This window comes from Pseudophryne corroboree, chromosome 4 (assembly GCF_028390025.1).
Source record: "Pseudophryne corroboree isolate aPseCor3 chromosome 4, aPseCor3.hap2, whole genome shotgun sequence".
Lineage (NCBI taxonomy): Eukaryota > Metazoa > Chordata > Amphibia > Anura > Myobatrachidae > Pseudophryne > Pseudophryne corroboree.
The window spans coordinates 417,525,194-417,540,768 of NC_086447.1; the positions used below are offsets into that span (position 1 = coordinate 417,525,194).

General features: G+C 45.0%; 1 protein-coding gene across 1 annotated transcript in view; it reads left to right on the plus strand.

Annotated features, from left to right (window-relative positions):
- Positions 1-15,575, plus strand: part of LOC134909676 (CD109 antigen-like) — a 303,785-nt gene that overhangs the window by 120,687 nt on the left and 167,523 nt on the right. The window contains exon 6 of the mRNA XM_063916819.1: positions 12,520-12,559. Coding sequence (XP_063772889.1) covers positions 12,520-12,559 — 40 coding nt within the window. The remainder of the gene's footprint in view (positions 1-12,519; positions 12,560-15,575) is intronic.

Genomic DNA, 15,575 nt, shown 5'->3' on the forward strand with positions numbered 1-15,575 from the left:
ATGATGGTAGTGAGCTGAGGTGGAGGATCGGTAAGGTATGAGGGGGAAGTGTGAGCTGTGGAGGGGCAGTGAGGTGTGAGGAAAGCAATGTGAGCTGTGGAGGGTGGAGGCAGTGAGATATGGATGGAACTGGAGAGAGCTATGAAAAGGGTAATGAGAAGTGGTGTGATTCATTAGATCGACATGAGTTAGGTCGACCCTGTTTGGTCAACATGCATTAGGTCGACATGGAAAAAGGTCGACATGGAAAAAGGTCAACATGAGTTTTTTTAACTTTTGGTGTTGTTTTCTTCGTAAAGTGACTGGAAACCCCAATTAGTGCATCGTGTCCCTCCACATGGCGAGCGTACCGCTGCGCTCGGCACAGGTTACCATTCTCAAGTGTAGTCCACGTGGATTAAGTATGAAAAAAGTAAAAAAAAAAATGAAAAAAATTGTGAAAAACTCAAGTCGACCTTTTTCCATGTCTACCTAGTACATATTGCCCTAATGACCATGTCGACTTAGTGATCATGTTGACCTAATGCATGTCAACCCAATTAATGTCAACCTAACTCATGTCGACCTAATGACCGCCATCCAATGAGAAGGGCTATGGTGAGATATGGAGGCGGTAACAGTAAGAGACAAATATATATATTTTTTTAGGGGGGGTTGGCCAATAATGTTTTGCCTAGGGGCGGCCTGACCCCTAAATCCTCCTCTCGTTGAGTACTATCAGAAAGACAACAATTCTAAAGTGCATATGTGTCATTATTGTTACATTTTCATTAACTATATTAATACAATTGAGCTGATGCAGAGTTGAACACAGACACAGCAAAGATGAATTTCTAAAAATATGCTTGTATTTGTGTTCACATGGGGGGTAATTCTGAGTTGATCGCAGCAGGAACTTTGTTAGCAGTTGGGCAAAACCATGTGCACTGCAGGAGGGGCAGATATAACATGTGCAGAGAGAGTTAGATTTGGGTGGGTTATTTTGTTTCTGTGCAGGGTAAATACTGGCTGCTTTATTTTTACACTGCAATTTAGATTTCAGTTTGAACACACCACACCCAAATCTAACTCTCTCTGCACATGTTATATCTGCCTCCCCTGCAGTGCACATGGTTTTGCCCAACTGCTAACAAAGTTCCTGCTGCGATCAACTCAGAATTACCCCCATGGGCCCTCATTCCAAGTTGATCGCTCGCTAGCTGCTTTTAGCAGCAATGCAAACGCTAGGCCGCCGCCCTCAGTGTATCTTAGCTTAGCAGAAGTGCGATCGAAAGGTTAGCAGTTCTGCAACTGAAAAATTTCATGCAGTTTCAGAGTGGCTCAAGACTTACTCCTAGCTTGCGATGACTGCAGTCTGTTTAGTTCCTGGTTTGACGTCATAAACGCCCTGCGTTCGGCCAGCCACTCCCCCGTTTCTCCAGCCACTCCTGCGTTTTTACCTGGCACGCCTGCGTTTTTTAGCACACTCCCTGAAAACGCTGAGTTGCCGCCCAGAAACACCCACTTCCTGTCAATCAAACAACGAACACTTGAGCGACTGAAAAGCGTCGCTCGAGCTTGTGTAAAACTACAAAGTTTTGTGTGAACCATGCGCATGCGCAGAATTGGCATTTTTCAACCTGATCGCTGCGCTGCGAAAATCGTCAGCGAGCGATCAACTCTGAATGAGGGCCAAGATACACCCAGTTCTGCATCAGTAGCATATGTGCCAGGTTTACATAAGGAATACATCAGACTCTTCACACACAAGGTCATAAGCACAAGAATACTTTATTTCATTTTCAAAAAATACATGTGCTGTTTGGTTTGAACAAAAATAAAAATAATACATTCTATAATAGAACATATTTAATCATCCTTATTGTAAAGAAATGAAAATAGCAAATACATTTCAAAAATCAGTTTATTCCTTTCATTTCTGTATCTAAGTAATCAATCCGTGTTTTATGGATTGATTACTTATATCCAGAAATGAAAGGAAAAAAATGATTTTTAAGACATATACTGTATTTATGGAATAATATTTTACGAATATTTTATATGTAACTCTAAATGTTTTAAATAAATATGTTCATATATTGTAATCATTTATATTGGTTGCACTCAATGAATTACTTGCCGTGCAGTGGCGTAAGTTCATCCCAGTACCCTGGAGGCGAGATAAATATTGGTGCCCCCCCCTATATTTAGATAAGTGTGTGTGTGTGTGTGTGTGTGTGTGTGTGTGTGTGTGTGCGTGTGTGTGTTCTGAAAAAAAAAACGTATATACTGTATATATACATTTCATTGTCAAGGTGTCTGCTTCCAGTGTAATAGGTCATGGTTTCTAATCCCGGGTATGACACTTGTAAAATGTGTATCTAAAGTATAATAAAAAGGGTGTGATTTGTAAGATACAGGGACCAGTGAGGCAATTGGCTACTGATAAGAGAGTAGCAGCTATCAACTTAATTTAATGGTGTCACAGAATGGGAGGAGAGGTGCCCCCTTCAGAGCAGGAGCCCGGCGGCAGATGACTCCGTTGCCTCCCAGACTTCTGCCTCTGTTGCCGTGGTATCTAGAATAAACTTAAGAACTTCTTGACAAATTTGAAAGGAAACAACCTATAGAAAGTTATAAGAATAGGCGCCCCTAAAGAAACCATCTTTCTATATTTACCCAATAGGCAAAGGACCAATCTGTGGGGAGCTGCCGAACTCACCATAAGATAAATATTATTTGGTACAGAGAACCTTCTTTATTGAACAAAAAATATAAAAGTTCTATAAGCGCAGTACTAGTTACTAAACATTTCAAAATATGTCTAGAAATAATGTGTATATGAGCAGTGAAGAATGCCCCTTTCAGATTAAGAGGTGTGCTAGCAATCAGCCAGCTAAAATCAGCTAGCTAGTGCAGTTGACAGTCATCATTAGCATGAAAATACACCAGCCCTTATTCATCCGCAACTGATACAGCTACTGACAGGCTTATATCATAGACATATCTCTGTGCAGGCCCAAATACAATTACGCAGACACGTCTTAACTGTACTTGGCATATGTTAGACCTTCCTATGCCTCTCCTATTGTGTCTTCCTAGACACAAGCAGACGCAAGTGTCAGATGTGAGCAACTATGCATATACACATATGCTTTTCTGCTGCGGGGTACACTGGGCTCCACAAGGATTAACATCGGGGTGTAGAGTAGGATCTTGATCCGAGGCACCAACAGGCTCAAAGCTTTGACTGTTGCCAAGATGCACAGCGCCGCCTCCTCTGTAACCCCGCCTCTGTGCACAGGAGCTCAGTTTGTAAGTTGGTGCTATGCAGTAAGCAGGCACATAACAGGAGGGTTGTCTTTTGCAGCCTATTGATAGCTTTTTATGAAGAAAAAGAATGAAGATTACTTCTGACAAGACTTCAGGGCTGCAGCAGGGAAAAGTCACAAACTATTCTGACTGCAGCTTCATCACCCCCCGGCAGCGCTGTATACTCCCGCGCCCTGGTTGCCAGGTCACTGCAGCGGAGGCTCCGGTTCCTTCCAGCGTTAGTCACACACACACCGCTGTCCTCCCGGATCGCGTGCCCACAGGCACGGAGGAGGTAAGGGTCTCTTTGGCCACACTTTACCACGATCCAGCGCGGCCGTGGGAGGCGGGCCATGCACTGGCGTGGACACTGTTATTGGGCAGCCGCTCCATTATCCACCAGGGACGTACATGGGCACAGGTCTGGGGATATTTTTCTCTAAATAGCCCGCAGCGCCCGGTGGAGATGCCAGCAGGGGGAGCAGGCCGAACCTGTAACCCCTCCCCCAGCCCCAGGGCGCCATTTCTGCAAATATTCCCGCCCTGGAGCTGCATTTCTCTCCCTCACTCCCTGTCAGCAGCCATCACAGACAGAGCTGAGCTGTTCCTGGGACTGCTGGGGCAAATCCTCCTCAGTAAAGCCCAAGATCGCCAGCGCTGTGCATTTTACAGGACACTTAAGTATTCTACCTGTCACTGGGACAGTGTTAGTTAAGAAAGAGTGCATACATTCAGGGTTGTGTGGTACAAACACCCTGTAATATACATCCGGTATCTACTGTGCGTTGTTATATCTATTGTTGACACATATAGTCATACTGATTATTACTTTGTATTGCTAGTCCAGTGCAGTTTTATGGTACAACTTCTGCATGGTATGCTTGTGACTATAGGTGTGTGTGCATGTAGCTGCTGCGTGGCTGCCTTATTGGGTATTTCACTCAGTGTGCTACTCCTATATTCCTATACCTGAGGGGGCTAAGTGTATCAGGTTTTTCTACATAATATGATTTGTTTCACAAGGTATACTTGCTGTGTATTTTTACTTGTGATCTATAGTCACCCTATATATCTCTAGGACTCCCGGTTTGTGCTGTCATAGCCTTCATTGGGGGTTCTTGCTAGGTATATCGCTGCTAAGACTTGTACCAGGTTGCCCGATATTGTGCACATTAGTATGTCAGCTACATGTGGCAACGGAGCTGGGGTTTCTCCCACATTGCGTGGTGGTGATGCCGCAGACACGGTGAAGGATAATATGGCTGCTGAGAGTTCAGGTTCAGGGGGTTCCTTACCTCCCAGTGGGTCTGTAGCACTGGGGGCATCACAGGACCCACCTTGGGCTACCTTTTCCACGCTGTTAAACACGCTTGTAACTAAATTGGCGCCCCCTGCGGGACCACCTGTGCCACTGCAGCAGTTTATGGTCTCTGCTATTAATCCGCCATGAGCAGATCAAATCTCCACTCAGTTACAGCATTTGAACCGGTCATTGATTAAATCTAAGTGTCACTCTTGCACACCTAAGACTAAGTCATCTTCTACATGGGCCATTACCTCCTCCCTATCTACTGCTATCCCAGACACTTCCTATGAGGAGGATGGTGCATATACTGATCCCACAGATACTGACTCAGATGTTTCTGATGGTGGAAGGGAAATCATTGGTGGATGTCTCGGATTTGATTGAGGCAATTAGGCTCATTCTTCAGGTGTCTGATAATCCATAGACTGAGGCTGTCTCTAAGAAACCGGATAGGTTTAAACGTAAGAAGGTGGTTAAACAAGTTTTACCTCATTCTGAACACCTGGTTGACATACGTCAGGAATCCTGGGAAAATCCGTGGACAAAATTCACACCAAAAAAGAGACTGTTGGCTCGCTATCCTCTCTCTGCGGAGATATGTAAGAATTGGGAAACTCCTCCACCTGTAGATTCTCATGTGGCACGCATGGTAGTTTCCTCTGCTCTGCCAGTAACTACCATCACCTCTCTGAAGGAACCAACGGATAGACGTGTGGTGGGTTGTTTGAAATCGATTTACACCCTAACGGGGGCTGTTCATAGGCCAACCATTGCAGCAACATGGGCTGCTGAAGCTGTTGAGGCGTGGGCTCAGGAGCTTGAAGTGGAACTGCCATCCAACGCATCTGAGCACGCTCGACAATGTCTCTCGTATATTACCACGGCTTCTCTGTACCTTAAGGAGGCGGCCTCCGATGCCGGGTTGCTGGCGGCCAAGGCTGCTACAATGTCCGTCTTGGCCAGACGTATCCTTTGATTGAGATCCTGGTCGGTGGATATGGATTCCAAGAAAACCCTGGAGGTGCTTTCTTTCAAGGGAGACATTCTCTTTGGAGAAGACCTCAATAATATTGTGGCTGATCTGGCTACTGCTAAAACAGCTTGCCTACCTAGTACGGCTCCTTCCGCACAGAAGGCTAAAAGTACTCTCCCTCGGCCCTTTCGTCCTCCAGGTAAAGCAAAAGGTCAGGCGTACCCACAGCAAGTTCGTGCTTCCAGACCTGCAAAGCCCAGACCGAAGCGTGCCTGGGATGCCCGTCAGCCCACATCCAAAACTGACAATCCTGCCGCATGACGGGGCGGGCCTCCCTCTGGGGGATCCCAGGGTGGGGGGCCGACTTCTAGGTTTTGCCCAGGAGTGTTTGAAGACCACTTCAGATACCTGGGTAAGGGATGTCATCACTCAAGGTTACGCCATACCCTTCAAGAATCGTCCCCCTCATCGATTTTGCCTCTGGATCCGGCAAAAGCAAACACTTTGCACTCGGTGGTACATTCCCTCCTGGCCACAGGAGTGGTGGTACAGGTGCCTCTGGCTCAGAGAGGCAAGGGGTACTATTCATCGCTGTTCTTAGTCCCGAAACCGAACGGGTCCTCACGGCCCATTCTCAATTTGAAGTCCTTGAAGAAGCATGTGCGGGTCTCCAAGTTTCGGATGGAAACTGCGCTCTATTGTTCTGGCCTTGGAGCCTGGGGACTTTATGGTCTCCCTGGACATACAGGATGCCTACCTGCATATTCCTATTGCGGTATCTCATCAGCAGTACCTGAGGTTTGCGGTGGGCAACCTCCATTACCAATTTTGTGCGTTACCCTTTGGTTTGACAATGGCTCCCCGAGTTTTCACCAAAGTTATAGCGGTCATGACGGCTACACTCCGCCATCAAGGGGTCAGGATCCTACTGTATTTGGACGATCTGTTGATCCTAGCGAATTCCCCAGAACTTCTCCTGTGTCATCTCAATCTGACGGTCCAGTGCATGAAAGCCCATGGGTGGCTGATCAACTGGAAGAAATCCTCCCTGGTTCCTGCTCTGAGCATGGTACACCTGGGAGCGTTATTGGACACTCACAACTAGCAGTTGTTCCTGTCTCAGGAGAAAGTCCTGAAACTTCAGGACAGGATTTGATGCTTCCTATCTCGTCCGCAACTGTCGATTAATTCGGCAATGCAAGTGCTAGGTCTCATGGTGTCTGCTTTCGATATGGTGGAGTATGCTCAATTCCATTCTCGCCCTCTGCAGAAGTTGATTCTGTCCAAGTGGGACGGTCTGCCTCACCGGATCAGATCTCGCATGATCTCCTTGTCTCCGGAGGTCCGCCTGTCACTGAGCTGGTGGCTTCAGGACCAACGACTGAGCAGGGGCCGTCCCTTCTGGATCTCCAACTGGGTCCTGCTGACGACAGATGCCAGTCTGAGAGGTTGGTGCGCTGTGTTGGAACAACACTCTCTCCAGGGTCGGTGGACCGGGGAGGAGTCACTACTCCCGATAACCATTCTGGAATTGCAGGCAGTGTTCAATGTGTTGACAATGGCCCTGCATCTGATACAGAACAGACCTGTTCAAGTACAATCGGACAACGCCACCACGGTGGCATATATCAATCATCAAGGCGGCACTCGAAGCCGCATGGCAATGAGGGAAGTATCACGGATTCTTCAGTGGGCAGAACGTCATCTGCCGGCCATATCCGCAGTGTTCATTCTGGGCATTCTGAATTGGGAAGCGGACTATCTCAGTCGTCAGGACGTACACGCCGGAGAGTGGAGCCTCCATCCAGAGGTGTTTCAACTTCTCGTGGGGCCTTCCAGATGTGGATCTGATGGCGTCTCTACACAATCACAAGGTTCCGGTCTTCGGAGCAAGGACAAGGGATCCTCAAGCTGCGTTCGTGGATGCTCTGGCAATTCCATGGAACTTCCAGCTGCCGTATGTGTTCCCTCCGGTGTCACTCCTGCCCAGAGTAATACGGAAGTTCAAACAAGAAGGAGGAAACCTACTCTAGCGTGACCCAGGCGGCACTGGTTCTCCGATCTACAGGGCCTTTTTTGGATCGTCCCCTTCTACTTCCACAACGACCAGACCTCCTCGTTCAGGGCCCTTGTGTTTACCAGGATTTGGCCCGTCTGGCTTTGACGGCAAGGCTCTTGAAGCTTCCCTCCTGAGGGCCAAGGGTTTTTCTGAGGCGGTCGTTCAAACTATGTTGAAGGCCCGTAAGCCAGCTTCTGCTCGGATCTACCATAGGGTCTGGAATGCTTACTTTTCTTGGTGTGCGTCTCACAATCATGGCGTTTTCAAGTTTAGTACTGCCAAACTATTGGCCTTTCTGCAACAAGGCCTGGACTTAGGCCTGCGTCTGGCCTCCCTCAAGGTTCCCCTGTCTGCCTTGTCGGTTTGGTTTCAAAGAAAGATTGCTACCCTACCTGATGTCCATGCATTCACTCAGGTTGTGTTGCGGATTCAGCCTCTTTATGTGCCACCTGTGGCCCCTTGGGATCTGTCGGTGGTTTTGGAGGCCTTACAAGAGTCTCGGTTTGAGCCTCTTACCTCTGCTGACCTTAAGTGGCTTTCCCTTAAGGTGTTATTCGTGCTGGATATTGCTTCAGCTAGAAGGGTCTCGGACTTGGGTGCCTTATCCTGTAAGTCTCCCTATTTGATTTTTCACCATGACCTGGCGGTTCTTATAAAGCAGCCAGGTTATTTACCCAAGGTGGTGTCTTCCTTCCACCTTAACCAGGAGATTGTGGTTACGGCCTTTAATTCTCCTGAGTTGTCTCCCAAAGAGTGGTCTTTGGATGTAGTACGGGCTCTCCGTATCTATGTGTAGAGAACATCCTCCATTAGGTAATCCGATTCTCTTTTTGTGCTGTTTCACAAACCTGGCTGGCCTGCTTCCAAGCAGACTCTGGCCAGATGGATTAGAATGGTGATTACACATGCTTATGTACAGGCTGGTCGTCCGGTTCCTGCTAACATCAAAGCCCATTCTACTTGGTCGGTTGGACCTTCTTGGGCGACCCACCATGGTGCGACCCTTGAACAATTGTGCAAGGCGGCTATGTGGTCCTCGGGGAACACGTTCATTAGGTTCTATGCCTTCGATACTTTCGCCTCCCAGGATGCTTCCTTTGGACGCCGGGTTCTTGTGCCCGCTACAGTGCGTCCCCTCCCATAAGGAACTGCTTTAGGACATCCCTGATGTTAATCCTTGTGGAGCCCAGTGTATCCCGCAGCAGAACACGAGATTTATGGTAAGAACTTACCGTTGTTAAATCTCTTTCTGCGAGGTACACTGGGCTCCACAAGGCGCCCACCCTGATGCACATAGCTTCTTTGGGTTGGTATGGCATGGCCGCTGACACCCTCTCCTGTGGTGAGTGTGTGGTGTATTTGGCTACGAGCGATTGTCGTCTCTGGTACTTGCTACTGCATTGGGCTGGTTAACGAAACTGAGCTCCTGTGCACGGAGGCAGGGTTATAGAGGAGGCGGCGCTGTACATCTTGGGAACAGTCAAAGCTTTGAGCCTGTTGGTGCCTCGGATCAAGATCCTACTCTACACCCCAATGTTAATCCTTGTGGAGCCCAGTGTACCTCGCAGAAAGAGATTTAACAACGGTAAGTTCTTACCATAAATCTCGTTTTTTGTATGCATGCACTGTATAATTTGTGCATTCGTGCAAAAAAATGGACATAGGTTAAACTCAGTGTCAGGATCCATCATGTTATCTGATTCCACAATATGGTATCATTCAAATTGCATGTTGTATCAATGTATATTCTGTGTGGAAAATGTCATTTATAAAACTGTATGAATTGAGTCAGGGGACAATTGGATTGTAAAAGGAAATGTATGCATACTCTACCCAGCAGGAAGGGCCTGTGTAACTGAAATTATCTGCTTGCCATCCACAAAGGTATCTAATTCTTTTGCAGAAAGGTGGTAGAACTTGCTCAAGAAGGCATCTGGACACGGAATCTGTTCCTGACCAAGTTCATAAAACTGCCCAGTACAACATATTGAATAAATTACAGGTCTTAGTCTTCAAACAGAATGAAACAAGATGAGTAAGGCCCCCTGCTTGTTTGCCCGGGAAAACCCTGGGCATGAGCACACAAAGGACCTTCAGATACCTAGGGTCAAACAATTAATTCTGGTTTTAAAAGGGTCAAAAATCCACAAGGGGGTCAAAAGAGTATGACTGAGGGATAAACTAAAGTCTGAGGAGAAATTGTTCCGTGTGTGTGCATTACCTAAGCAGAGTCATGAGTGACTGGTTATTTATCGCCCACTTCTAACATGACTCCTTTACAACAAGAGTTCTCAACTTACAGTACATGTTGTTAGGACTCTGGGGTTTTTTTTTATCCTTTTTTTTTATTAACTCTGAAATTGCCTGAAATCTGTATGTATAGATGAAGCCACGTTTATCTTTGCTTCTCTGCTGCGCCTAGGCAAACCATAGTTTATTAGCATAAGGCCTTCATCTATTGTTCTCAGCTGCTATAAAATATAAAGAGAACAATACATCAGGGGATTAAGTCATTACAGCAGGGGATTAAGTCCGACTGCCCTGGCTCAATTAATCCTATTAAAGGCCAAGATAAAGATGGCTCTATCTGTAAATTGAAAATAATCATATACTCTTTGTAATCCTTTTTGTAACTGTAAACTCTGAAGTTATTCTTGAAATTAAAACATAATTTATCGTTCTGATTTTCTGTGTTCTTGGACGTACAGTCTGGAGAAGAACATGCTACTGATTTTTAAAGCGTATATATTGTGAGCTGAACTGAAAGGCCGCTGTGAGAAGAGTTATTTTCCAAAATTCCTTAAGTGTTGGCAGATCGATATGTTTTATTGTTAGCATAATTTGCAATTCACCAACGTCATGACCACCAGACTTGGAAGGAGTTCGGAGTGCAGGTGCGATAGTGGCCCAATGCCACTTATACTACTTTCACACCAAAATCCTGGGTCTGACTCGGGATTTGGAACATGGTTCCAACCTGGGACATACCCCGTTCACACCATGGTACCAACCTGAGTACATGGGTGCAGTGTTACTGTTCTGCCTGCACTTGGAGATTACATCATCTCCAAGTGCTGGGGATCCAGCTCTCCCTATGCTGTAAACGGGACTAGCCCTTAACTAGGGTCCTTCCTAGGTCCAACCCTGTTCACTAACAAGGTTGGATTCCCGGGACACGGGACCCGGGTTGTTTTTCAGAGACATTTTCACACCGAACTGTGACCTGTATTAACCTGGAAATATCCTGGGTTATTGCACCGGTGTGAAAGGGGTATAACCAGTGGCGTAACTACTGCCCCCGCAGCCCTCGCGGTGGCTTGGGGGCGAGGGGCTGCGGGGGCGCCGTCACTGCTTTAGCGCAGATTGACATGCGGACGAGCGTCTGCATGTCAATCTGCTCTTACTAACCCTCCGCTGCTGTAAGGAGGGACACGGAGGGCACAGTGCGCGCCTCTCCTGTGTCCCTCATGGGTCACAGCCCTAGCAACAAGCACTACCCCCTAGCAACGAGCATGACACCCAGTGCATGAAACCCCTGGCAACGAGCATGACACCCTGAGCATGAAAACCCTTGGCACCGTGCATGGAGCCAAGAGCATGAAACCCCTGGCAACGAGCAGGTAATTTAAAAGTAATTAGAAGCCTTACTGTAGGACTTAATGTGTAATGGGCATTGCGGTGTGTGGCATAATGTATCACGGACATTGCGGTGTGTGTCATAATGTGTCACAGGCATTACGGTGTGTGGCATACTATATCACGGGCATTGTGGTATGTAATATAATGTCTCAGGGGCATTGCAGTGTGGCATAATGTATAACGGGCATTGCGGTGTGTGGCATAGGGTATAACGGGCATTGCGGTATGTGTCACAGGCATTACGGTGTATGGTATACTATATCACGGGCATTGTGATATGTGGTATAATGTCTCAGGGTCATTGCAGTGTGTGGCATAATGTATCACGGACATTGCGGTGTGTGTCATAATGTGTCAGGCATTACGGTGTGTGGTATACTATATCACGGGCATTGTGGTATGTGGTATAATGTATCAGGGTCATTGCGGTGTGTCTCATAATGTGTCACAGACATTGTATGTGCTATAATGTATAACTGGCATTGCGATTCCTGTCATAATGTGTCACAGGCATTACAGTGTGGGGCATAATGTGTCGGGGGCATTATGGTGTGTGCATGTTGTGTCATGGGCATTATTGTGTGTGGCATAATGTCTAAGGGCCATTGCAGTATGTGGCATAATGTATACTGGGCATTACTATAAGGAGGAAAAATGACAAATAATGTAAGAGGCATGAATCAGGATTATTTTTCTTTCCTGTGGTGGCTAACGTCTGGGCGTGCAGGTTGCAAAACTGGGGCATAAGGTAGTCCTTTTCCTGCAATGCCACGCCCCTTTATGCGAAGCCACACCCATTTCAATGAAGCCACACACTTTTTTTGCGGCGCGCGCATGTTTGTCCCTTTACTAGTGCCAATTATGGGGGATGGGGGGGCGAAGAATTTTTTGGCTTGGGGGGGGAGAAAAATTTCTAGTTACGCCACTGGGTATAACATAACAATTACCTCATATAGTAGTGCCATCCTATATGATGCTGGATTTGTGAGCCCTTTCATGTGATAGTGGTGCACTGTATGCCAAAGATGGGCTAAATGATCACATTGAGATAAAATAATTAATGTTAACAAATCTGCAGATACTGTACTAACACCTAGGTTCTTAGCAGATGAATAGACCTACTGTTTCCATTGTTTAAGTACATCAAAATGCATGTCATACCATATGTTTTAAATTCATTTTGTGTTATTCTCGATAGCTCAGTTGTTGACCATAACCTATTTTTAATATTTTACTTTCATTTTATTTTAGAACTCTTTAAGTACCGTTTACGTTTCAGTTGCTGAATATGGTATGTGTCTCATTTCTTTTTTTAGCAAAGTAGTTTCTAAAGTTTTGTACGTTTATATTTGTGATAGACAGAATTATATCCATCAACTCAATGCAAGTCTCTGTGGTTGGATTTGTTATCACTTCCTTGGAAGCAGCAGTTATAGCTCTGTATAGTGAGGCAGCAGGAGGCGTCTATTACTGCAGTAGTGATCAAACCTGCATTCTAGGGATGGGTCCTGCACATGTGGAAAGTACCAAACATCAGCACTTTGCGCATGATAGCGCTGTATCAACCACATCTGAATGACCCCATGCAAGCATAATTGTAGAGCTACAAAGCATACATTTAAAATTAGTTTAAAATATATTTAATTTGGTAGTGGCAAAGCGTTATTATTTTTTATTTGATATAGTATACATTACAATGATCAAAACAAAATATATGGGGTAGTCCACAAGCGCTGCAAAATAACCAATCAATTTTCATCAATTTCTCAGGATCTTATATTCTTATTCTGCTCCAACGAGTACAAGAAATTTCCCCCACTTATTTTCCTCCACGATTTTTTCAGGATTCGCACCTTTTGACTAACCTCCTCAATGCGAGAGATGTACGTCAAAAGGTTTCTTTAGCAGTTCCTCTCATATATATTTACTTCTCAGGATAGGTGATTCCACAACCCCGTCCCTTAAAATGGACACTCACCTCCCAGCAGTGCCCTATATTCCTTGAAAGGTTTCTTTATTATCTACAGGTTTCAGGGTTCCAACTGGCGACCACCGGTATTGCAACAGATATGTGGATAAAAAAACCAATGGATATCCAAAAAAAAATGCACAAATTTATTGTACCTAATACAGATATATCCATAAAACATTAAAATTACAAAACAAACATAAAAATACGTTCCCCTGGTCGACTGGAATTCACTACTCCACCAACACCCTGGGATACCAAACACTCTGTCTGTCCTCTATTCTCTTAAAAATAGTGCATAGAGTCTACAGCTCACGGCCGAGTGTCGGTCCTACTGGGAAATAAAAACAGGTGGAACTATACCATACGACCTGGAATGTAAAAAAGAGCCACACCGACGCGTTTCGGAATCTAGATCCTTCCTCAAGGTGTCTCCTGGAGCCAAACATGAGGCCATTTATACCTCCTGGTCACCCCTCCCAGCTTTACTGGCCAATCACAATACATTTGTTAAAAACATACATTGTGCCTTTATTTCATAAGTTATTATCCACATATCCATTATACACATCTTAATACCAAATTTAAATACACTATAAAAATATACATAAGGAAGATTTCATCGTTTAAATTAGTTAAAAATATTAATTGGTAAAAAACAATCTCAGAACTGGATCACATATTTAACATCCTTTATACACTGCTCTATCACATATTCCGGATTTATCGTCCCATTGTTTTCTTTATCCTTCAGAGGTCCACGGTTTCCGTCCCGATTACCCATGAGCCCTATTGCACTTCAACCAACTTTATTAGTCCCTCCTATGTTCCGCATTCGACTCCATAACAAGGCTTTCATAGACGTTCTCCTTCCCGTCCGTGGAACGCAGTGTATTGGTGAGCCGCAAATCACGTGACTTCCGCTTTGCCTGGAAGTGCGGGTCATTCCGTCCATAGTGTGGAACGCAACCCGGAAGACATATTTCTCTCAATGTCGGTCAGTGTTTTTTCGTCAGATAATCTCAAAGGCAGCATAACGAACTCATGCACAAGAACCAAAATGATAAACCGTTAGTGGTGCAAACAATTTTAAAGACCAATAACAGGGTTCTCAAAAGGATTTTTTCTTTTCTAAAGAACATTCTTATTTTACAAGTCACCCATTAATGTAAAAACCACTTAATTTCAAAGTCAATATTTAGACCTTTCGGGTCCAGGGTTTGCATCTCATAAATGGTACGCATCTCTATTTTAGCCAATTTGATTTCCCCATCAATGGTTCTTCAGCTTGGGACCACAGCCTTAATACCACAAAAACTCACCAGATGTTTTATATCACAGTCATGTGTTTTTTTAAAGTGCGATGATACATTATGGGTCTCCATTCCCCTTTTTATATTCCGTACGTGTTCCGCCATACGGGTTTTTAACATACGAGTGGTGCGTCCCACATATTGCACACCACATGAGCACTCAAGTATATATATACAATTTTTTGTGTTACAGGTGACAAAGTCGTTTATAGTGTATATTACCCCAGTTTGATTAGATTTATACTGAACAATTTTGCTTTGTTTACTTGTACATGTGCGGCACATCATGCACATGCCGCATCTATAGAAGCCCTTTGATGCATTCCTAGTAAGCATCTTGGGTGCGGCAGTCACACTTCTTACCACACTTTCTTTTATATTCTTAGCTCTCCTATATACAAATTTAAGGGTTTCAGATATATATTCTTTCAGTGATACATCTTTGCTCAGGATGGACCAGTGACGTTTAATAATCTGTTCCACCTGCCTGTGCTGACTATTATAACCTGTAATGAACGGTACACATACCATAGTGTCCTTCCTGTTCTTAGGTATATTATTAAGCATATTGGTCCGATTATCCAAACCACTCTCAACCTTTGCAGCTTGTACTATTTCCTTATCATAGCCTTTTGCTTTAAGCTGATCTTCTAATCTTTGTGCTTGTTCCCAATAAACCTCCACATCTGAACAATTCCTTCTTATTCTATGGAACTGGCTTATCGGGATACTCTTCAACCAGTTCTTGTGATGGTTGCTAGAAAAATCTATAAACTAATTACAATCTGTACTTTTCGTGTAATTTCTGGTCTTAATTTTACCTTTGTCAATATACACTCTTAAATCCAAAAAATTCACTTCCACTTCACTAATATTGAAGGTAAGTTCTATATTCAAGGAATTATTGTTAAGATGTCTACAAAAAGTTTCCAGTGAGGTACGGTCCCCGTCCCAGATAAATAGAATGTCGTCTATATACCGGCTCCAGGATACCAGGCTGGCCCCCAGTTCATGGCCACTCCACA